The following is a 25689-nucleotide window of genomic DNA, read 5'->3' on the forward strand; positions in this document are numbered from 1 at the left end:
TTTGTATAATAATGAATATAAATAATGTTATATTCATTACTGATTGGACCATAAATGAGTTGAACACTGTAAATGCTATGCTGCCAACAATAAAGGACAGACAGTGGCTATTTGATTATACATTTTCTATTAATAAAAGTAATAATAATAAAAGTACAATCTATTCTACTTACATTTTTAACATCTTAATTCTGAAATATGAAAGAAATTACGACTCATACAATTTAACTAGCTTTATTTTATAGGCTTGAGATAAAAAAGATAATGTATTAAAAGCCTTTTTAGAAAGAAAAAAAATCTAATATGCATGGTCCCTTTCATTCTTTGTTTAAAGTGTGTTAATGAATGAACAGTGTGGCAAGGCAAAAGGACCAACTACATTTTGTATTGGAGAAGCTCTGGATATTTTTAGTTGTTAAAATATTGACATTTTTTATGTTTTTAAAGCAAATATAGTGTGTTTTTTATACAACTTAGTTAAATGCAGGAAAATTGAGCTGCAGTAACACTGTTCATGCACCAGGGGAGCGCAAGTGAGCACGGCCTTAGCCACTCCCACAATCCCTCCCCCTGCATTCTGGCCCTCCCACATCCTGCCCCCGTCCCCCCTCCTCCCCGCCCCACCCTGCCATCTGGTCCTTTTCACACAGTCACACACAGACACAAGCACACATGCACATACACACTGTCAGGAATTTTTTTTTCTCTCCTCATTTCCTTTCACAGTGGAAAAACAGGATGAAGGGGCTCTTTCAAAACCCGAGGTTACCGTGGAAACCCCCTTATTCTTCTTCTGTCAAACCTGCTTACATTGTAACACACACACTGCTATAGAGAATGACAGAATGTTGGACATTTAAAGTTTAAAGGGACCGAATCTACAGCTGTCCTTCTGTCTGCCGTAGTTTTTGCCTTCTGTTCAGTTCAGACAAAGAACTTTATGCCCCCCTCCCCTCCCTTGCTTTGTCTCATTCCCCTTTTAATACTCATACTTTCTTAAAGCATTCTGAAAGTCAAACTTTTTAAACCAAACACATGGTCTTATTAAGTGTCCCTGTAATGTGGTTGGTCTTTGTTGACGTCAAAAGTTGGCAAAAGATGTGTTTGTGTCTATGTGGTTCTTTCTGTTGGGCAACCTCAGCAGCTTTTTCCAAAGAACTGCTCACCCCAAAAATATTGATGTTGAAATTGTAAACCCTCTCTTCTGTTCCAGTGTAGACAATCTCTAGCCCTGGAATGCTGAAGGGAAAAAAGTTAGTTTGAAGTTATATAAAGTTAATGTTTTGCTTCTCTTCGATCTCTCCACCAGAGGGCCCGTGAAAAACACATGTGACGCCACAGATATACAATAGAGCACATCATCTGAAAGCTTTTAGTGGGTTAAAAATAAACTAAAGCACTCCACAAGCAGGGAGTGGTGATGTGAGGATGAAAAGACCACATGAAAAGACATAAGAGATTGAAAAGAGAAGAGCCTTTAAAGTGAGGCTACAGTTCAGAGTTGTCAGGGATGAAAGTGTGCTTTCCTCTTTCCTTTGTCTCTTTTTTTGTTCCTTATTTTCTTTTTATTCATTCTTTCCTTCCATCTTTTTTATTTTTTATTTCCCTTCTCGCAGCATGGCTACCTATCACCTACTCCTCCACATATTTCTTCCTTTTAAGGAGTTAGGGAATGAGAGAGAAGGAATAGATGGGAGGGGGGGTGAAAGACACTCTCAGGTCTGCTGACTGATAAACAGACTCCTCTTTGTGCAGAGACAGACACACACACACACACACACACACACACACACACACACACACACACACACACACACACACACACACTTGGTTATATATTGACAGAGACCCCTGCATGACTTGGCTCCTCATGATTATGTGAACCCCTGCCATCCCTCCTCTCTCCTTCCAGTTTTTTTCTTTCTTTCTGCTTAATTAAAAACAGAAGTTAGAAATGGAAGAATTTAGTTTTCCATTCAAAACACACACATGCTAGTCTGCGTGCACAGGAACACACACTCAAAGACACCCCCCCCATCATCTTTCAGTGCCGAGCAGCTGTTGGGGAGAGGAGGGGGGTTCCAGGAAAAGAGGTGTGTGTGTGTGTGTGTGTGTGTGTGTGTGTGTGTGTGTGTGTGTGTGTGTGTGTGTGTGTGTGTGTGTGTGTGTGTGTGTGTGTGTGTGTGTGTGTGTGTGTGTGTGTGTGTGTGTGTGTGTGTGTGGTAGTAGGGGTTTTGTTTCCACCAAACGACCATTCTTTGTGAGACAGTGTAACAAGAAGGCAGCTGGGACGATAAAACATGTGGATGTTAAGATGTCGGCTCTCTACTGGTGTGCTCCTATGTGCGTGTGTATATGTCTAGCCACACGTGTGTTCTCCCTCTGTCATCTCCTCTCCTCCCCCACAATGACTAAGTGTAACCTGGTGCGGCGCCTCATAGCCACCACTAGAGGTGCCATCAGCTCATAAATGGAAGGAGCTTTCCATGTGGAAACCACAGAGCAGCCATTTTACAATCTGTACAGGAGACCCCATTTTATGAATCAGCCATGATGACAACATAGCTGTACCTTATTCCATTGGCTATAGAGCAGCTGGGACTGTAGCTATTATACACACACACACACACACACAGACAGACACAGGCACACTCTGACCTGGTGACATGATGCCGTCACTAGGTCAGCAGTCTTGTCCCAGATTAACTGGATGGCATGTCCTTGAGATTATATTCCCTCAAGATTAGACTTCCTTTGTAGCCCATATTAAATGTGTGTGTGTATTCCCATACTCATGATGGGTATTTTTCATATCTGGCTCAGCAGAGTTGTGTTAGCAGAGTATGGTTTAGGTATATGAGAGCCATGAGATAAAATGTGGTGCTATAAACATTTTATTTTTATTTAATTCAATTATTTTTTATCATCCTCTTATTTTTCTAGGTTTCAGACTTCCGTATAAATTTGTTATTGTGGTATATGTCTCAGATCTCTCTTCTGTACCTCTCCCAAGATGTTTATTTGTAGATGCTTGTCACTTCCTTTGCATCTCTTCCTACCCTCTCAGCTGTGACTTGCTGTGTTTATGTGTTTGTGTGAAGATATTTATGTTGTTTCCTCTCAGATATCCTGATGGATTTTCCTGCCCTGTGTGTGTGTAATGCTTGACTTCCCGCTGTGGTTTCCTGCTCTCGGCTCGAGTGTTGGCCACATAAAAGTATTATTTATTCATGGCGGTGATTCACACAGCTGATATCACCCAAATGATGTGCAGACGGTAGAAGCACACAGTTCAAACAGATAAGATGCCCCCAGGTTTGAGTCAATCTTTACACGACACAAGTGACGGCAGATTCTGAGAGAGGAGTTACAGAAAGCTGAAGCTGACACTGAGGGAAACAATGGGACTTATTGAGGCCAGAGTCCCCTGACTGACTGAGTGACTGGTTTGTGTGTAAGTGTGTGTTCTGACTGGAGAGATGAGCAGCTCATTAAGAGGCCTGGACCCGTTACCAGGCTGGCTGGCCTCTCAAATAGAGACAAAGCACTGTTTGACTGGACATATGGAAGGATGCACAGATGGGGGAATGAGTTGCTATGCTGCAGTAGATATCTCTGTGTCTGTGGGGAGAATGATTTCTGTGTTGCTGTTTGAATGAGACTATTTTTCAATTAGCTGGCAAAACTGCAGTTGAATGCAGCCAGATTGTGGGAAAAGATGGTGGAATGACTGCGTTGGAGTAGATAATAAGGCCACTCTCTAGTACAAAGAGGTCGGGGTTAGATAAACCTAAATTACAATGGATAATGAATATATTTCTGGTAATAAGGCAAGTAGGCCTGTCTTCACAACATCTAGTCATTATTTTGCAGTAGTTTCAGTCCGGATGACCCTGTCTGCTCTTGTTTATTTTCTGTTCTGATGTCATTACATGAGGTCACCCACGGGCAGTGGAAACAGGTGGGCTGCTCAGCGCACAGGGGCTGATTTAGATTTATATTGTTTGTCTGTGTTTCAGACAAAGAGACACAGCATACTCACACTGTACATCCTGCACCAGCGCTCCTGCTGGCTGTTTTCCAGACAGTGATCCTTGTTTCCTGTTACTATTGGGTCTTAACAAAGATAAGGCACGGACATTGCCATATAGAGAATCAGAAATAAAAAGGTGGCAGGTTCACATCCTTCAGGGTTTATCAAACTTGTAGCTTTAAAGTTTGTACTGACGGATTGATAATCATTGAGGTCAAGCATTTATTTGATAATGGGTGAACAGGAATAGTTATTTATATTACAGCTATAAGGTCGAACAATTGTTTTATGAATTTGGTTGTGATTTAAAACAATATATACAACAAATACAATATTTACATTATTAGTATTGTGTTAGTCAAGAACAGGAACTACCTTTATTTTTACCAGATGATAAGGCATTTTCTTTTATAATAGAGAAAGAAGCCTCTTATGTTTGAGAATCTACCACAACCAAGTGGTTGAGTAATATATAAATTGTGCATTTTTTGTTGATCGACTCAATTTCTGCACTCATCATGACAGTATTCGAACTGATAGATCTAGTATGAGTGGTTAGATAATATTGGCAATAACAAGGTGAACAAATGTGACACCAGTAATCTACTGACATTAGGTCTGTACAGTGGGCTGTCATGTGGTCAAACCCATGTGCTTGTTCATCTTTCGCCCCTCGTTCTCATCACCCCCCACAGGCTGACACATCCTTACAGTCCCAATCCTAACCTTGTCAGAAAGAGTTAATGTGAAGTGTTTCTGTCGTGTGTGTGTGTGTGTGTGTGTGTGTGTGTGTGTGTGTGTGTGTGTGTGTGTGTGTGTGTGTGTGTGTGTGTGTGTGTGTGTGTGTGTGTGTGTGTGTGTGAGAATGTACTGTACATTCTAATGTGTGAGCTGGTTCAAAGTTGTTATGCCTTACAGCCGACAAATGCCTGACCGTATTAATCAGACACACACACACACACACACACACACACACACACACACACACACACACACACACACACACACACACACCAGGGTGTTGCCCCCAGCCCTTTCATAGAAGCTCATCATACCCGAGGCCATTGATACAATAATCCTAACACCTCCATGACACCATATGGTTTGGAGGGATTGAAAAAAAGGGAAGGCTGTGCCAAGTCTGTCACTTTTTGTAGCCGTCACATAGACCCTCTATCCATTATTCACTTTTCTTTCTATTACAGAACCCACTGTACTTCTTTCCAACATCATTTCTATATACTGTATATCAAGCTTTAATAGTCATCAGACATTTAGAAAGTTACCAAGAAGTGCAAGTTCTAACAAAGTGTCCCCTTTCTTCTATCTTTTTCTGGATATTACCACCCCCACCCCATTTCTCGATCCATCTCTCCAGCCAAAAAGGAGCAGGATGGCGGAGATGAGAAGCAGACGCACAAGAAGAAAGTGAAGGAGCTGAAGACTCTTGACAGCAAGTGCTCACAGAACCTTTGTAAGTCTCTCACCACCGCCTTAAACCAAGTGGTGTGGCTCTTTAAATGCATTCAGTACACCTTCATTAAAAGGTCCACAATAACATTTGTTTGATTCAGTTGTGTTGGATTTAATATAACTGGTTTTAATTGTGTTTGCTCAAACAGCCATTTTCCTGGGGTCGTTCCGTCTTCCTTATATGGAAATGAAACACGCCATCTTGGAGGTTAATGAGAAGGTCATCACGGAGTCCATGGTTCAGGTACAGAGCTCAGATCTGCCCCAGTTTTGGGGTAAAAGGTTGAGTCTCCTCCATGCGTTCATGTTAAAGCAGTATTGTCTCAGATGGGAAAAGTCTTCTTTGTATTTTTCTCTACGTTGCATTTCAGAACAGATGAGTGAGTTAAATGTTTGTTGAGCTGTATTTATAATCACATGAAACTATAAGGAAAATAATACAGGTACAATCAGCTCATAATAAAGCCTACAGCAAACCTGTGCCTTGTTTAATTTAATTTTTCTTAACCAGGAAGTCTCTTGAACTACATTATCTATTTAACATCTGAGACCCTGCAGCGTAAAATAGGCCTCATTCACAGTTGCATATGAACCCAATATCTTTAGGATTCTTCACACTTTGAATCCTTAAGGATACTGCTCAACACACAGCTGATTGTCCTTCACTGTGCATGCCCAGACACAGGAGAAGAAAGTTGTCAATAAAGATGCTTTTCTGTAAACCAATGTCCCTCAAGGAGTAGTTTGATACATAAGTGTCTTAAACGGGAGTGTCTCTACATCCTGTCACATATATTTTATTGTCACCTAGAACCTGATCAAACTGCTGCCATCAGCCGAGCAGCTGAATATCCTGGGGGAAATGAAGGATGAATACGACGACCTGGCGGAGTCCGAGCAGTTTGGAGTAGTGGTGAGAAAACACATTCACACAATATCACATTTTGTTTTTCTGAAGCTCGTCCCAGCTGACTAGGGCCTGACTAACCTCAACCATTGCTGGGAAATCAGTGTAATGAGCGATTGATAATGTTGATATACTGATATAGAGTCACACAGTCGTTAATAAATTAGACGCAGGATTCCTCATGCTGCTAAACACAGACTTCTTTGTTCAACTGTGGTAGATGTGAGTAATGGATGAAATCCCCTTCACTTACACACAACAACACACACAAGCGCATAATCTGTGTTGCGAAAAACACATCAGGAAATGAGTCCCTCTTTTCTCTCATCAGATGTCCGGCATAAAGCGGCTGATGCCACGGCTTCAGGCCATCCTGTTCAGGCTGCAGTTTGAGGAGCAGCTGAACAACATCAAGCCAGATGTGGTGTCTGTGACAGCGGCCTGTGAGGAGCTCAGGAAGAGCCAGTCCTTCACCAAGCTGCTAGAGCTCATCCTCCTCGTAGGAAACTACATGAATTCTGGCTCCCGCAATGGGAATGCATTTGGCTTCTCCATGTCATACCTGTGCAAGGTAAAAGGAGGTTTAGACATAGTACACACTCGAAACACACACACACACACACACACACACACACACACAAATGTATTGAGTGGACTGGAAAAGCCTTCAGTCTTACTTTTTGTGTACCAACTAGAAATTCTATTAAATTACATAAAACTGGGTCTCATAATCGTTAACCCTTCACTTAACATGGGGACAGTGTGAAGTTGAATCAATTCATCGTTCATATCTTTGATTTCACTTATTTTCATTATTACATTATTGTCGTGCCCTTCACAAAAGCAAGAACTATTTCTGTGCCATGTTATTCCATTTCATGCAGGCGAGTAACATAATAAGAGATGATCATCAACAATAACAAACAAAGTCTTGCACTTTGTATAAATAAGCTATATGTATGTAGTATGGCCATGTACAGATGGCCCTTTAACTCATTTATCTGTACACATGTCTGTAAACAGAAAAGAGAAAAACACTGACAGTGTATGCCGACATTAAATTCTTTTTTATTAATTGTTATTTCAGTGTGCAATTTCTAAATCTATCACTCTCCCAATCAGCTTCGTGACACCAAAACAGCTGATCTGAAGCAGACACTGCTCCATTTCCTGGTTGACGTGTGCCAGGAGCAGTACCCTGAGATCATGGGCTTTGCAGACGAGCTCATCCATGTGGAAAAGGCCAGCAGAGGTACGTGGCTCATTTAACTGATCTCTATCCATCACTACATAGTATCATCCATCACAACCCCTGATTGCGCATTACATTCATTTTTACGAGTACATTGCCATAGTCATTTGAAAAAGCAACAGTCCATGATGAGCATTGTATGTATGTGCTCTGTATGAATAATGTTTCCCTGCAGTTTCGGCAGAGGCACTTCAGAAGAGCCTTGAGCTAATGGGCCGTCAGATCAAGACACTGGAGAAAGATCTGGAAACCTTCCCTCCTCCTCAAAATGACAAGGACCTGTTTGTGGAGAAGATGACAATATCCTCTTTATTCAGTTACATATTTCCTTAAGTTGTTCAGTAATTACCTTTTTATACAAATGATTCAAGCATCCTTATAAATGATAATCAAGGCTTGTTAACATACAGAGATATATTTTGTACATTCCTTAACGTCGTGTTTCCACAGCTTTGTGAGTTCTGCCCATGAGCAGTATGAGAAGCTGGATCTGCTGAACAAGAATATGGAGAAGCAATACAGCGACCTGGGAGAGTACTTAGTCTTTGACCCGAGAAAAATCTCAGTGGAGGAATTCTTTGGAGACCTCAACACCTTCAAAAACATGTTCCAGGTGTGTTTTTCTATGGGAATTATCTAACTCAAGTTCGATCTGCAGCTGTTGTTTTCATTCAAATCAGGCCCTTACCCATACAGTACAAAGACATACACACAGGTGGAGTCCAAAAGTAGATGAAAGAGGAAAAGATAAAAGACTGAATGTCAAATAAATAAGAGGAAAAAAGGCTCTGTGCGCATGTTTGTTTTGACAATAAAGAACGAGAGCGACAGTTTACACATCAACTGTAAATGTGCCGTTTGAAAAGGCTCCCGCAGGAGGTTACCTGTTTACCAGTTAATATGGATGACTGCCATTCCCTGGGTTTTAAGTTATGTTTACGTACACAGACAACCATCAGATCCATCATTCATCTCTCTTGTTCTAAAAATCACTTTAATACTTTTCACACTTACCCTCCCCGAACACCCAAACTCAATACAGACACTGTCTTAATACCTTTTCCGTTTGTTTCCCCACCAGCAAGCCGTAAAGGAGAATCAGAAGAGAAAGGAGGCTGAAGAGAAGATCAAGAGGGCCAAACTGGCAAGGGAAAAGGCAGAAAAAGAGAAGGAGGAGAAACTCAAGAAGAACCAGCATCTCGACATCAACACAGGTCACACTTGCTTGATCATTTCTGTTTACCTGACTCTTTGTGACTGAAAATAAGGGAAGCACTCCACATCTCTGAGTTTGTATTTCCCTCAGACTCCAGTTGGGGGCAGTCAGAGTCCACACTTCTGCTGAACGTGTGTGTATGTGTGTGTGTGTGTGTGTGTGTGTGTGTGTGTGTGTGTGTGTGTGTGTGTGTGAGAAAGCACAACCCATCAGTATTTATAGACCGTAGTTAATCTAATATTGATGACCTGTGTTTTGAATTTAAACTGTTACAACGGGCTCCTCAGATACAAGGAGGATGCACATAAGGATCCGGCCGACCTCTGTTCGCTCCTCTGCTGAACCGGGGATTTGCTTGCATAAAAGAGAACTGAAAGAGCGCCTAAATCTCTTTATCGCAAAAAACACATTTTCACTCTTCTATGAGATGCTGTTATCCTTAAATAAAGGCTAGCAGCATATTGTCCCATGTCACGCACACACACACACACACACACTCTCTCACTTTCTCATCCTCGTATACAGTTAACACTCAAATCCTGCCTTGCAGACACACATTAATGCACCGGCACTGTTTCCCCTTCTCTTAGACTGACCTAGTTTCAGAACATTCCTCCTCTCTCCGACTCCAGTCATGTTCCCCTGGGACTTCACAGTCAAAATTAGCTACAGCCTTCTAAGTTCACTTAGTTTCTAAGTGTTTGTGTTACAAATGATGTCTTTTTTCGTGTGAGTGTTTCTGTTTTGCTTTGCTTATGTGTCACAGAAACCCTAGTTTCGGCCAAAGAGTTCTCTGCATCTTTTTAGTGAACCTCTTTTACAAAAAGTCTTTCTGGCCTTTCTCCTAGAGCCCCATGTTCCAGCTGGCTTCTCCTCTCCTCTCTATTCTGCGTTTGTTCCATTACTCCTTCTTTTTTCCCCCTGTTTCCCTCCCCCTGTCGTTCATTTAAAGGGCTCTTAAAGAAACAGCAAGCACAGAGGGCCCCACTCTGAATATTTTGTCTCTGTGTTTAAGTACGGAGCTGACATTTTGTGGTAGAAAGTGAAGTAGTCAAATGTCATGATCAGCTTCTAGAGGCATGCACAAATGGAACATTATAGTTCTTCAAACATGTGTGTGTTGTTCATGATCATTAGTGGGCTAGAGATCATTTACATACAGGTGGCATATTTGGTTGCCCATGTAGCCCGGAGTCATTCAATACCCCCCCATTCAAATTCAACCACGAGCAAATGTTGGCATACACACACACCTGGCCTTTGTGTTGTATTTGCTTATACCATCACACTGGATGGCTTTAACACAAAGGTTGTTTAACAGCAGCTTCACTTTCTCACACCACCATCGTCCTTGTTCCCTGTTTTGATTCCCCACGCACATACCCTCATTATCTCATGAATCCTCTGAATGTTCCTCTCTCTGTCTCTCTGTAAACATAATATCCCAGTTGTTGGTGAAACCCTGGAAGGTCAGAGTGTGTTTGCACTTTGTGGCCTTGTCATTCCTATGTGAGCCAGACAGGCAGACGCTCTCTCAGCGGGACTCACTCGGCATGTGATGATAGTTATTGTGAATAATGGAAACCTCTCAGATTCTTTCTAGATTATAACTTATTTAATCTTCTGATCACTATATCATTACTAGCTTTTCCTTGGCTTTATTTGGCCCTCATAAAACATAGATTTTAGGCTCCAAGGAACCAGACTGACACACCCAAAAGCCCACATTCACGTTCTGTGCTCTACGTTAGACCTTTTGCTCTAATTCGATCTGATAAATACTGCATACTGCTGTAATGAAAAATCTATTACTGGCTGTCATCCTTGGAAAAATGCCAGACTCCTTAGCAACCGGCTTTTCCTTGTTTCTACAGCTAGGTGTCAGTACTGTCTGAAAAAGGTTGAGGCTTTTGTGCATGTGATAAAGGGTGTGTGCATGTGTGGTTGCACTCCCACACAGATGCTGGTATGGGAACTGCCACAAGGAGTGCTCGTGCTCCACACAGAGAGCGAGTAAAGGGCGTAATGTGGGGGAGGGAAGGTAGTAGGACAGCAGATGCTCTCCTGAGGATTAGACTGTGTTGTAAAGAGGGGGGTAAGAGGAGGAGAGGACAAAAAGCACATGAAGAGAGAGAGGATGAGATGGGATAAGCCTGAGTAGCCTGACTCAATCCAGACCACTGTGAAAGAGACATGATCATGGCACATGAGGAATATAGAAATGATGCCTGTACCCCCTTGAACACCATCTTTTAATGAAGAATTGTCCTTTTCTCTGCTTTTCTTTCAGCCTTATTTGTTACTTCTTTGTAAAATATTGCATTTGTATCTGGAAATGTTATTGTGTGAACGTCCTTCAGGGGTGCTACTGCTCCACACAACATGATGTCCTCACACAACAGTTCAAAAGAGACATCTTTAAGAGCTCATGATCCAACCCAATTACACTAATGAATCCGTCTTATGTTCTTGTTTGCTGCAGCTCATTTAATACCTGGCTGTTTGTATCCTGCACTATAGGATTGTGTGTCTTACTACCAAGCCATGCTATTGTTGCACTGATTCTGCCACCACAGTTCTAGAGGTCATTTCAATGTTAATGCTGAATTGATTCTGCATGATGACACCATTAACTTGATATCTGTCCCACATGTATTATCTAAAGGTGGTTTAACGCATCAAGTGTTATTCCCCGCATGATTAGCCCTTTAATAACCACTTACAAACCAAACATTGTTAAGCTTTTTCGAATGACTCATATAGCTTTCTGAAAGGCTGTTGCCCGAGGCCACACTCACACAAAAACACTATAGAGCTCCGTGTATAACGCTATACAGTGCACTGGCCTGGGACGTTCTAATTTTAGTTGAGAGTTCACTCTGGCTTCAATCAGCCTTTTTTATTCACAGCCAGGTCATTGTTTGGGCCCTCAATTGCCTCCAGTGCATCTTCACAAATAGGTTTGTGTGTTTGTGTGCTACCACCAGTATTTTAAGATAACCATGTGATTAGTTTGAGTGGATATGTGCCAGATGTGCTTTCCCCGGAAGGAGAAAAACATGGCCTACATCCCTCTGATCTATGTGTGCAGTTGCAGAGCATGGGCAGGGAGGGGTGTATGTGAGCTGTGGAAGTCCTGTGGAGTGTGTCAGAGAGACTTTCTCTGACGTGACAGGCGAGACCACAGGCCATCTGCTTCATGGCTTACTGCAGGATTAAATATTGTGTGTATGTGTGTGAGCTGAGCTATGTGTGTTTTTTTGTGTTTGGGGGTTGGGGAGGTGACGACATAAACCTTTAACCCCCAACCTCACTGCCCCCATTTCCTGACGCCTCTGTCTCTTTTCAGGTTCAAATAGAAATAATTAAAACCATCTGCTGAGTGCTGAGCCGTGCCTCTGAATCCCGCCCACAAAACAATAATGACAACAGTCATACACTTATAGACAAAGCCCATGTGGATGTAAACAAACACACAAACAGGAAGACCACGTGTACAATCTGAACCTGTACTCCCACTCAAATACGAGGTTACTTTCTAGTTAGCATCTTTTAGCCATCAGCAAAAAATGACTCATTCATTCTGTAAATGTTTATGAGGAGGTTTGGTCTCTGTCGTATGTGTGTGTTTTTAGAGGTTACCTCCCTGAATGTGCAGTGTGTAGCCCCTAGCAGAGACAGTAGCAGAACTAGGTCACTGCCTATCTGGGTTAATGTAGCTAATATGCCAACATGGCTGGTAAATAACCTCCATGCCCACGTGTGTGGGTGTGTCTGTGAGAAACAGTGATAGGTAGAGGGTTTAGAAAAACCACCAATCACTCCCCTGTTGTTGAGAGAAAAAATTGTGTAAATGTCAGGGTTGAATTGATTTATAATAACATGGTTGTGATAAAAAAGTGGCGTGTGTGAGACATAAATACAATTTAATTGTGACTCTACATGTTGATTTAATCCAGTGTTTTTGTATGCATTACTGATGTTTTCCTTCTATGTTTACAGAGGGGGATGAAACTGGTATCATGGATGGCCTAATGGAGGCGCTGCAGTCGGGCGCCGCCTTCAGGAGAAAGAGAGGACCACGGCAAGCAGGTACTCATACACAAGCAGAGAAGTAAATCTTTGAAAAACATGCAGATGTTTGAAAGTGCCAAGTCTTACTTGATTTACAGATTTCAGTTTCCTTACCCACAGTTGTGGTATGCATACTATACTGAAACATGTGGAGGATATGAGAGTCATTTGTTCCATCTCCCTGTAACTCTGTCTCTATGTTTCTGTCAACACTCAACAACATATTTGTTTGTGTTCCCTGTGTCTCTGTTCCATCTGTTGCATGGCTCAGAAACAGTGGGAGGTGGTTGTATTTCTTGGCCATGCTTAGAAGGGGGGAACGCCAATTCACCAATAGCTGGCACAACATCAAAAGAAGAGGGAGGGGGCAGCAGGGTATTTAAGAGTGGAGCAACTGGTGGGGGTGTGGTTGTGGAATAGGAAAATATAAGAGAAATATGAATGTGGTTAAGGATAATGAACCAGCGTGGGTAAAGAGTTCAAGGAATAAGGATCTGTGAGTGGGCAATAGGCAAAACATGTATTTGAATACAAATATCTATAGACCCCTCCACTCAAAAATGTGCTTTGCTTGTTTCTCTCTTGGAATTTTGACCCTCTCCGTGCAGAATGATGTGTGTGCATCAGTGACGTTTATGGGCTTCCCTTCAATCAGAATTTAAGACGTGTATACATTAGCAAGTTCTTTACAAGGTTTTATAGTCGGTCTGGAAACCCAAGCTCACTCTCATGGGTACAGTGCATACAACACATATCATAACATAGTATCCATTAATTCAACTCAAAATCTGTTTTCCATTGTATGTTGGAAAAAGTTGGATGGCTGTTTTTGTCATTACTCGGCCTGCCAGAGGATCGTGTTCTGTGTTTGAGGACCAGTCCTGAGCACAACCCCATCCTGCCTTGATTTTCATTCAGGCCGTGTTGTTCAGTCTGTAAGCTCACAGAGACAGGCCAGTAATCTGGTTAGATACTTACTCTGCTTTGTGTGCTACTGACAAATCCAGTTATATTCACTTACTGGGGACTACTTTCTCCCTTTTTTTTCTTGTGCTTCCTAAATTGTACATGTACCACATTTTGTAGAAAATGGGTGTGGGTAAGACCATGCAAATAAAAATGAGTCTGTATGAGCTGTTAGGATAGTAACTCTGTAACATGACACCGTGTGTTAGGAAACTTGTGTGTAACCATGTGAGTGGGAAAGTGTCCAGTGCCCATTAACTGAGAGAGAGGGAGAGCAACAGAGTGCTAGTGTGTGTGTTAGTTCACATGCACTCGTGTGTGTTGAGTATTCATACATAACAGAGGCCGGGGAAGAGTGTGTGCAACCCAATACCTTCCTCAATAGAAGCCAGATGTGAAGCGGGCTCCGGAGCAGAAGAGCTCAGAGCCAGAGGGTAGACTGAACTCTTTCTTTCTTTTCAGATGAAGAAGAAGACATACTTTTTATTAATAAAAATAAATTGCTTTCTCTACTCTGTTGTGTTGACACACATTAAACACACAGAGGATATACATGCACAAACACAGAGGAAATACATGCACACACAACCACATACAGAGGAGAGGTGGCAGAGCAGAGAGGCAGCCAGGTACCCGGCGCCAAGGGAGCAGATGGAGGTTAGGTGCCTTGCTCAAGGGCACCTCGGCAGTGGCCTAGGAGGAGAACTGGCACCTCTCCAGCTACCAGCTCACTTCATATTTATTTTTTTTGGTCCGATCGGGACGTGAACCGGCGACCCTTCGGTCCCAAGACCAAGTCCCTACTGACTGAGCCACTGCCGCCCCCTCTGTCTTTCTATTTATTTGTCTTTTGAAAAACCAAATGCATTTGAATGGCCTTTTTATGAAACTAAGCTTTGGTTGTAACTGTAAGTCACACAGGGAAAATTTCCAAGTAGAGAAACTTCACAGCTCAGGCTCATCTCCACCAAACTGTCGGAGACAAGGAGGAAAAGGAGGGAGGATGGCAGCCGGAAATAGAAGCACTGTATGAAAGAAAAAGGGGCCAATTTAGGGTTTAGCCAGTTACCCATAATGCTGTTTGGCCACCTCACATTCCCAACAAGAAATACCTTAACATGTGTGTTCGAGAGAGGGAGAGAAAGGGAGAGCCTTCCTCCCTCTGCACACTTGTCTGTGGTAGGAAACATTTGGAAAATATAAGTGGCTGTATGAATCACATATCTGCTCAGTGCCTCCTCCCTGTCTCCTCTTTTTCCTCAGTCTTGTCACTTTTGTTTTATTTAGCCAAAGTTCAGGGTTTTCATATTGATGAGGAGGGTGTGAAGCCCTGCTGTGGTTTTTAGAAAATCTCAGCTTTGACTGTTTACATTTTTCCCTGCTTCTTTCCAGTTACTCATTTGGCTTCATACAACCCGGATGTCCATCACCGACACAGAGTTTGACACACAGTTTTTATTTCACTGGTAGGTTGGAGTCAGAGGCCTTGAGTCCTAACTCTGGCTCTTCTCAATCTGGCACCAGTGGGGCCACAGACTGCCTGTAGAGCATGCTGAAAAGAGTACAGTACAGGTTTTACACCATGAAGTGAAAAGCATCTATACAGTTTGCTGCATACAAAGTAGGAAAGTCGATTTAGAGGAAAATCTTAAAAAGAGAGTCTTACATTTTTTGATGCTGGTTATATATTAACTCAACAACAATGCAGAAAAAAGAGAGACATTTTTCCAAATTTTCCAAGTCAAAAGAGTGACCCAATGATATAAAAGGTTGTCTTGGGTCTGTTTAAAAATCATTTAGAGCTGTAAGATGTCATTTGGAGTGATGTTTTCTCCTCTCCCCCTCCCTTTCTGAGCGTGTGATATAATTGTTCACTAGGCCTGAGGCCGGTTGAACCAGTTGCTCATCTAATCTCAGTCTAATTACTTTTCCATGCAGTTAAAATGCAATTGATTTAAAGTGGTGTGTTCATTGGTACACTGATCAGATGTCACGTAACGAGTCTGCAAACACAAAACAAAGCTTCATTCACTTGTATGACCTATGAAAAAGCAAAGCAGTGAATGAGGGGTCAGGAGTCGCTTTTTGTCAACCTATAAAAATGACTCGAGCAACGACAGGTGGTTCTTAGTTTGAATTTAGAATAATGCATAAACTCATCTCCAACAGGTTTTACTTCATCACCAAGTGCCAAGAGTTATCACTTAGTCTTTCTGGCCTTTGTTTGATCTGGTAGAAGTATATTTCTACATTATTGGTGCTGCTCATATCATCCTTATTCTGACTTTGAAATCTTATTGCATTCCCAACTTCTTTTGTTCTGAAGAAAACAAACCAAAAAGTGATATAAAGGAGATTCTGGTGATGGTCATTTTGGTGTGGTTCTTAAAGCACGCTTTACTTGTAATTACATTTGCATAGATCTACTGCAGCATGTTACATCTAATCACATGAGCCGTTCTATAGCGCTGGATGCTCAGGCGCTTCGTCAGAGGGCATTTCACATTACCGTCAGCCCCAATTTTATGTAATGTCGTTCAGCTTTTCAATTGATTCATGGAGGAAATGATCAAACATGTTTGATAACAATCAGCTCGGCCCAGATAAGGTCAGGAGCAAAGGAGGGCATTTAAATATAGACACAGCCATCCTCACAACAGACAAGTCATTAGGTGGAAACATAATGCAATACAAAATAAAAAAGGAATATCAAACAAACACAGGTATATTAAACTCTTGTTCACATTTTCAACATTATAACCATTGTGTAATTATAGTGTGCCATATTTCTATCTGAGAAAGTTAAAACAAGAAATTACAATGTCAAAATATACAGTATACACTGTCATCCCCAAACATAGGAGCTGTATCCAACTGATCACATCAGTGATCTAAGAACATCTGTTGAGGAGTAAATGTAAAATGTAGGCCACAGTACCGCCCAAATACTGGTAGCTAAACCGCAAAGTCAGGCAGATAAATTACCCCATGACGGTTTAACAACTATAGCTTTGATAAGACTACCTTATTTACAGTATAATAAAGATATAGCACCCATTCACTAAAAGGTGTTACAGTTGCAATAGATATATTATGCGGTTTTAAAAATACAATTTTAGGATGATATGAATGGGTGTCTTTAAAATATAGAGAACATTTGATGTCTTCCATGGTCATCTATAAAGCTACACATGTATTAGTTTCTTTAGTGTCTGCTAGTGACCACAATTGGACATGTAAGGGTCTTCATCAGTAAAAGTGTGACGTCCCTTCCCCTCCCCTTTCTCCCCTCCTCACCGCTGTTACGACTGCACACGTCACCGACTTTGTGTTAAAGGACTACTGAGGGGCTATTGAGTGTGTGTCATGCTTATTGTGTCACTTCATTGTGATTTAAAGGAAAGCCACGAGGCTGTGGAGGCCATATACCCCCTAACCCCTGACCTGTACCTCTGTGTGTGTGTCTGCATGGGGTATCCTCAGCTGTCTGCACACCCCCACTTTAAACACATGCAGACAAAATGCACTCACCAGATGCTTGAATTCCGATACAAAGACAAGCATAGATGTTTGCATACCAATACATGTAGCCAAACAAACCTTCAGCGTTCCAGAGGACAGACTATCTTGGATAGTTTTTCAAACACTATCACACTGTGGCTCTCTCGCTCAGTTTGTTAGTTCTGGACCATCTATGCCTTTTACAGAATTGTCAGCTTTGTGACATTAGGCCAATTTGTGTGTCTATGTGATTCAAAGTAATTTAAGGGCACTCTTGTGTAGAGGAATGACGTGTCTAAATTTTCACTACGGTCCCATCTGCTGGGTCACAACCCCTACCAGAATAACCAATGGCAGTAGCAACTAGTTGACAAAGCACCAACCACAACAGAGACATGGAGATAAAGGGGGCAGCAACAATAGAGGCACACGCTGGCTCCGCAGACGGTCTGCTCCTACAAAGACACCCCCATAGAGATCTGCGCTGTCACAGATGTTCACACAAACACACATTTAGACACACACAGACAGTCACAGGAGGAGATAATTCAGACCAATAGGAGAGCACTCATCAATCAAGTCTTTACTGCAGCAGTGGTGGTCACGTGCATACTAAACACCCATAGGACAAACAGGTCAGTTAAAGTCTTATATGCACCAGTTGAGCCTATTCGGTGACATGAAAGGAATACTTCCACATCAAAACTAACACACATACACAAGCAAACAGTGGGGCTAGATGACGTCACTCCATCCCACAATCCTCTAGTGCAGAGCAGCAGTGTGTTCTGCAGTGTGTCCTGAGGAGGGCGATATGAGCCCCCGCTAGGATGGGACTGTGATGAAGGGTCAGCCCACATCTGCAAATACACCACCATGCCATGCTGTCATGTGACCAGGGCTTTGATGCTGCTGTACGGACAAAAAGCTAAACAATAAAGATGGCTTCTCAGAAATGGGCATCTCACCAGGCAGAGTTTATGTTCATTGAGTTGCAGGGAGGGGAGTGTCTTTGATCCCAGAGGCGGTGGGTTATTAGGTCTTAAAAAAGCCACTGAGCTAGTTCCTATTAGCTTCTCTTCGCTTCTCAAAGTGATCACCCTCATCCCTCATCAGGCAGCCATTATGAAGTCTCCTGGAGTGTAATGTGGTACAGATGATTTCTACACTTGACTCTCTTTGCCACTGATGGCCCGTGGCACTCATTCAACCTCGATTCGCTTGTAAACAAACTCACAACAGTCTTTGTTGAGTCCCGACGTCTCATTTCCTGCTGCTGCTCACTCCAGGCTCCCTGCCAAGTGCATGGATCATTTAGTCAACATCAGAGCTAGTTTCTGGATACACATGCTGTGTATTTCCTATGTTTGTAATGCCACGTGTTAAAGGGGTACTCCAGAGATTTTTGAACTGAAATGTGACAATGTAAAAAGGCTTGTGAGAAAAAGAAAAGTTGAAGTAGCAGAGGATGAGATATTAAGTCTTTAAGTCCCTATTGTAAGTCAAGTTTCCATGGATCCTACAATGCATCAGGGTTTTTCCTAGACTTTAGATGGCTTCTCTCAAAGCCACAGAAGACATTAAACAAGATGTTTTCTTTATTCATCTGTACTAAAAGCTTTGTACGAAAAAGGTCCTCTACAACCGTTCATCAGATCAACTTCAGACATGGCAGGTGTATTGCTGAGGTCCCATGAAAGTGAAATGCTTCTCAAGAAATACAGTACACTGGGCCAAGCAATGCGCTGAGCAGGCACTGCAGTAGTACCATGTAATGTCCAGTGGGTGGGCCCGTTGCTGCTGGAGCAACAAACTCTGATCTACCCGAAGATATAGTCTAAGGAGAAGTCTGGAGATTTTTATGATGCTCTATTAACACCTAACCCATACCAAAAGTGCCTGGATCTTTAGAATACTATTTTGGCTTCTTTTTTTTATTAAAGTTTATATTCCTGTTAACCTGCTTAGCAGATTCAGGAATGTTGTAGAAATGGATAAGATAAGACCTGAGGGCCACAGACTAGCTGGGGAACTTTTGGGATGTCTCAGGTTTTAAGTTTTGGTCTTTTCTTTGGATTTGTTGACAATAACATAACTATAGAATATTTTCATTCTTATCCTTTGTATAATGTGACTTGTTAAGCTCATTGAAAACAGTCTGTCAGAGGATGTATTTGCTTCTGAGACTCATGTGTTTAAATATGGAGAACATTTGCACATACATTCCCTCTTGATAATCTGCAGGTTTCTGCCAAATTCATATTTTTCCCATGCTGCCTCTGATCCCGACTCTTCCTCCTCCGTCTCCTCCCTCTAGAGGGAGTGGAGGAGGAGGAGGAGAGAGGAAGGAGCTGCGTTGACAGCCTTTGAAAAGCTTTTCTCTGCGGGTTGGATTTTTTTAGGACATGCTCGACACACTACACACACGTAAAATAACACCCACACTGACTCACTCTTTCTCTCGGTTTTTGGGTCATTTGCATAATTCATCATTAGTACATGTATGAGTAGGGGAAAGAAGTTTGGAGAGGGACAAAAATAGCATGGCAGATAAGGCATCTGTGAGAGTTCACTGAGAGAGAAAGTTTTCCGATGTATTGGTGTTTGTGAGAGATGAGGAGCGATATGTGTGTGCCTCTCCAAGGAAAGTGTGTGTTAAGTGATGATTTGACACCCCAGCTGTCTGTGTTGATCAGTCCAGCTGAGGCTCACACAAAGAAGACAACTGTGAACATAGATCACCAAATCCTGCTTCTCCTCTTTCTCCCCAGACTCAATTGTGTCTTTGTCACAGCTAGTTCTGGAGACCTGTTCGGTAACTTCTGTTTTCGTGTGATCTTTTTATTTATTTTTTGTTCGATAAGAACCATGTGTGGAATATTGGTTTGTTGTTTGCGTGAACATGGTTCATTTGCATGTGTCTTGCTGTTGGTTTGCATCATGACGTTGTGTGATTGATCTGTTGTTTTCAGTCACAACAGGAACACATTACATCACTCTGTGTGATGGTGATAACAAATGTGTTCTTTACTTTTGTTAACATTTTATTCATAACTTGCACCAGGTGTCACTTAACAGCAAACACAATCTCACACTGACCTATATATTTCAAAATGGCCGCTGCTGCACAGCTGTCCTCCCACTCAGGAGAATGACGAGTGGTATAGGATAGAGGGAGGGAGAGAGAGAGAAAGAAAGGCTGTTGGTGTGTGTGTGCATGTCAATATATGTGTGTGTGTGTGTGTTGTGTGTGTGTGTGTGTGGGAGGAGGAAATAACAGACTAAGCAGGTAGAAGAATAAAAACAACAGCATCCTCCGGGCACAATCTGTCACACTCGCTCTGTTCCTCTGCGACCCTCTGCATCTCTTATCTTTCCTCACTGCATCCACTTTTTGTCTGATCTATTTTACCACTTCCTTCTGTCATTCCTAAGAGCTCATTCCTCCTCTTAGTCAATCTCTCTGTCCACGTGCGTCTCATTTTCATTCATCCCTTCCTCCGTAATCTTCCCACAGCATGAATCATCCGGCTCTCTATGGCGTCTTACCCTTTTTTTGCTCTTACACACTCATCACTCCTCCATCCCACCAGTCCCACTTCCTCTTCCGCTCAATGTCTCTAATGCTTCATGTTTTCTTCCCCCCTTTTCCCACTTTGTCGAGATCAAGTTTAATCTGACAACACACAGCAAGTTGCTCCAGATGTCACATTAATCCATACTTACAGCCACACCATTAAGCCGTGTGTGTGTTTGTGTGTCACGGTAATGCATGTGTGTTTAATGAAAAGGAGCATCCATTCAGAAGAAAAGCCTATGGTCAGTGAAATATGTTGAGTGTGTGTCTGCCGTTGTGGTGATGTTTGGCTAACTGACATGTTTTTTTTGTGGCACACACATCAGATATGTCACCTTATGGCATGCGCTGACATATCCGGATGGACTTTTTGTGCTTTAAACGTGACTTACACTATGATGATCTCGCAATTCTTTTATCTCCCTAACTCTGTTTCCTTGTCTTTCGTAGCCAACCACCGACGAGCTGGTCATGCAGTGACCAACATCCTGGCCAAAGAGCTGATGCAGGAAGACACGCCTCCATCCAGCAAAGTGACCACAAAAAAGAAAACGGAGACAAAGGAGAAAGAAGAGCCCAAACTAGAAGGAACAGAGTCATTAGAGGACTTACTGGAGGCAACTCTCTCTCGGTCCAATTAGGCACCCATGACAGAAAGATTTTTAACTCAGTAGTCTTATCCAAATGCAGATGTATTTCATAGCCATTCCAGGGGCCAATATAAATCTGAGAAAAAAAGCTTGTGTAAGCAGGCCCCTCTAGCATTGACTGTGTCTTCTGGGAGGACAGGGAGTGGCAGAGGATGAGTGCGGGGCTCTCACCTCAGCCACAACCCCTGGATGTCCCTCCTCAACCTTTGGATCCTTGTTATCAACATATAATTGCTTTCTTCAGCATGTGCACATATCTGTTCACGTATTTGTGTCTGTTTCACTTGATTCACCTGCTATCCATCAAAGGGCATCTTAGGCCATTCCAAAGACTTACTCATAAGGGATCCACCCTATTTTGTGGTTATTTTCTGCAACCCAAATTTAGAGTGGGAATGTCTGGAATTGGACTTCATGCAGCGTTTTCTGTGGACGTTCCAGGCCAAGACCACTTTGCGCATTTTCACATTTTTTTTTTTAAACCTTTGAAACATATTGCTTTGTATTTGTCTCATATACTGTATGTTACTGTTTGTTAATGTTAATCGATTTGCTGTGTTATTGAAAAAAAGTGCCAACCAATAGATATCCAGTCTTGTCATTTCACTCCCCGGGTATCGTCCAATCACAGACAGTACTGCGCGGTGGAGTGTGGACTCAAACAGCAGTCATCACCTGGGTGGATCAGTGTGTGTATTAAAGGGATTTAATTCACTGGTTAGCACGTTTGATTTCACATAAAAAATATACATTTTCACAATTAACACAAATGTGTCTAAGCTACCACACATGCCCACAAGTTACAATGAAGAAAATCTGCTTACATGCATTACCTTGAACATTCCAACAAACCGCAGAGGGAAGTAGATATAGTTTGGAGGAGAACGTTCTTCAACAGTCAGTAAAACCAAAAATAACTTACTTTTTAAAGGGTGTTTCCACACAAAGGCTAGCCTAGGCAGTTTACATGCCTGTGTTTATGTGTATGAGAATGAGTGTGTGAAGTAAGCCGCCTATATTTAGTTTTATGTGCACACTCAACTTCCTACATATGTGTGTTTGAGCATTTAGGTTTAAGTGTGTGCATGTTTTGCCATCTGTAATTACTGAACGGTACCAACCATGCTGTCATAAATCCTAGGTTTCATAAACCCTCTTTGTGGTCTTTCAGCCGAGGATATAGCCCACTGGAAATATGCCCGAAAACTGCTGAGACAAGAATGTTTGTGTTTGTGTTGTTCACCCACTCTCCCTCCCACTGAACTGCAACAGTAGTTGATGAATGTCTGGCCTTGCTCTTGTTTGTATTCAGTAGCCATCAGCATACATGTTGCCATGATGTTGTGCTGTAATATCTGACAGGAATCCTGAGAGGTGATGTCAGCTGCTCCATGCAATATTTATAACTATGCAAACACAATACTGTAGTGTGTGTGCTCCAGCTCTGATACCCAGCAAGTCTCAGGAATCTAGAAACTACCGGGTGGACTCCAGCGGTCTTTATCAAACCACTGATTGAGATCAGTGCTTAACTGTGCCCCGCAAATTTGATTTCAGAAAGTTCAGCATTTCAGAAATCTAAAAAATACCCCAGCAACAACAGCAGCGTTTACATATCTTCTATTCAAATTTGAATATCTTTGGACATGGAAGAACTGGCACTTAATCAACATAAATCTAAATGAGGTTATTCAAGTACAGTAGGTGTAGAGATCCTTATTTAAGTGCTGGAGCTGGGTTTGAGTCAAGTAACACTGAGAAAAGACAAGCTGCTGTGCCTGCTCTCAAGCACACAGTATGTAGATGCAGATAAACTGGAGGCACGGCTGCTGTCTTTTATTCTGCTCATCTCTGCAGGTGGACCGTGCCGGGCGGTTGTGTACCAGATATTGAAAGTTTTAAACATAATGAAAGAGAAAGATTGAAATGACACGAGAATATCATCACTGGAATTGTTGTGTTCTAATCCGATTCATTCCTTTTGTTTATTAATTTTTAAATAATTCTTTTTCTATGTGATTTTTTACAGTTGATTATTTTAATGTACTTGAATGGAAACACCATTTTTTTTTTTTTTGGCTCTGTATACAGAATAATGCACATAGTCATTCTGTTTGCTACCCAGGACTATTAAAAATGTCTTAAGTAATTAAAGAGTGACTGATTTTTTTATTTGTCTGAACGTGTGCACGTCATCTGTAGAGGATTTTCTGTGATCAAATGTAGTTCTTTATTTTTGCTAAAGTACATTTCTTTTGAAGCACATTTTTCCAGTGGTGTACAAAAGTACCATTTTGAGATACTTTATTTGAGTATTTCCGTTTTATGCTACTTAAATTGGTAAATTGTGTACTTTTACTCCACTGCATTCATTTAATACCTTTTAGATACTTTGCAGATTTGGATTTATGATGTGAAATATTATCAACATTTAAATCAGACTTTAGTTACACCTGGAGTAAATTCACATCATCTCGTCATCTACCCTGCAGTATACAAAGTCATTGAAACTAGCTGCACCTTAACCAGCTTTGATAACACTTTAATGCGTCAATAATTGTAAAACATATCATATATTCTGAAATGGACCAATCAGCATGGTAAGTATTCTGATGCTAACACTTATGTTACTTTTACATGAGCAACGTGTTGATTGCGGGACTTATACTTGTGAAAGAGTATTCCTACGCTCTGCTGCTTCAACTGTTACGTCCACCTCTGATTTTTCCATACGTCTCTCGCTCTCATGTAAACACATTGTGCAGTTAAATACCAGATTGTTTCTGCACTCTGCAGTTAAATGTTATTTTATTGCCAAAAGACAGCAGAAGAATGTATAAACACTTAAAATATTTTTTTTACAGATTCCAGGATTTTCCCACCATGGTTTGCGGAGACATTTTCCAGCATTGATAGCCAGTGTTTGATTTGCACTCTCTCAATAAACTGAGCAGATGAGAGAGAAGGAGAACACTTAATGACTTGTGCACTTTTTCATCATTTGCTTGCCCTTAACATTTCTGTTCCAACCTTTATGTCACTGTCATTAATACTGAACAACCTACTCTTTGCTCTAGTGTTTGTCTCTACAAATGCAACATCTTAACAGGGATAGCCAACTCAACAAATCTAGCTTGATATTTCCTTCAAATTTTGTAGGTTGATGCTTGTTTCAGTAAACTAACCCTCAGTCACTGACTCAGAAAAGTTTCCGAACACAAGTTATAATAAGTCATGACTTGCACTAATCTCCTCCCTTCAGTGGTCAGCTTTTCCAGAACAAGCCTGTCCTGGGAACACCCTGCTGCATCACACCGGATACGCAGATGCTCTCCTAAAATAGCTGGACAAGTTTCCCTGGCCTCAGCTTTGTTCTGCAAGGTGAGTTGATTCCTTTATTTTAATGTCTTTCCTTCCACATGTCCTACATCTGACTGATAGTCTGGCTGCAGCTGGTTCAAACCTTTGCATCTGCTTTCTGTTTAAATCACTAAAAGAAAAGCATCAATCATGCCTTTCATTCTCTGCTGTAAGTTAAATCCACCTGAAAAGTGTACTCTCCTTTGCACAGGTCAGTCTATGTTAGTGAGGATGATAAACTTTACCCTCAGTCAGAGTAAAAAAGCTGTTTATTGGGTATTAAAAATGCGTAGAGTGGGGAACACCCATTGTGTGGATAATTCTGCACGGTATAAATATATATACATCTCCATGGCAACAATAAGTAGGGTCAAAGGGTTCAAACATGCTTTGCACACAATTGGATTCCTCATTTTAAATAAAGCCTCGACAAGTGTTATCTCGTCTCTGAGTTCAAGAGAATGATAATTAGTTCTGTTTTTGGAAATCATTTCATGTCAAACAGCTGGAGAATAATGTACTATTTCCCACCAGTGTTCTTGTGCACTGTGCACTAAGGCCTCTGCTCTTTTTACTGAACCTGAGCTGCCGCTGCTGCCCTTTCACCTCATTACCTGCCCTGTTAATAAAACCAGGACGCTCTGACTTCCTCTCATCATTTACGATCATTGTTTCGGCAC

General features: G+C 41.7%; 1 protein-coding gene across 1 annotated transcript; it reads left to right on the plus strand.

Annotated features, from left to right (window-relative positions):
* The first annotated feature begins 2407 nt into the window (after positions 1 to 2407).
* LOC134860125 (protein diaphanous homolog 1) lies at positions 2408 to 23803 on the plus strand. Its single transcript, XM_063876967.1, has 11 exons — positions 2408 to 2453; positions 5412 to 5507; positions 5656 to 5750; positions 6318 to 6419; positions 6745 to 6984; positions 7536 to 7665; positions 7841 to 7965; positions 8114 to 8278; positions 8747 to 8879; positions 12884 to 12973; positions 21450 to 23803. Exons 1-11 carry the CDS (start codon positions 2408 to 2410, stop codon positions 21638 to 21640), a joined length of 1413 nt encoding a protein of 470 aa, XP_063733037.1. The 3' UTR covers positions 21641 to 23803.
* Positions 23804 to 25689: the final 1886 nt, after the last annotated feature.

Source organism: Eleginops maclovinus, chromosome 23 (assembly GCF_036324505.1).
Source record: "Eleginops maclovinus isolate JMC-PN-2008 ecotype Puerto Natales chromosome 23, JC_Emac_rtc_rv5, whole genome shotgun sequence".
In the NCBI taxonomy this organism is placed as follows: domain Eukaryota; kingdom Metazoa; phylum Chordata; class Actinopteri; order Perciformes; family Eleginopidae; genus Eleginops; species Eleginops maclovinus.

What these genes read in the sequence shown, in the direction of transcription:
- LOC134860125 (XM_063876967.1), top strand. Translation starts at nt 2,408, where the DNA reads ATGACTAAGTGTAACCTGGTGCGGCGCCTCATAGCCACCACTAGAG. An exon ending in CCTTCAAAAACATGTTCCAG is followed by an intron (nt 8,279 to 8,746) that starts GTGTGTTTTTCT and finishes TTTCCCCACCAG; the next exon opens with CAAGCCGTAAAGGAGAATCA. An exon ending in GCATCTCGACATCAACACAG is followed by an intron (nt 8,880 to 12,883) that starts GTCACACTTGCT and finishes CTATGTTTACAG; the next exon opens with AGGGGGATGAAACTGGTATC.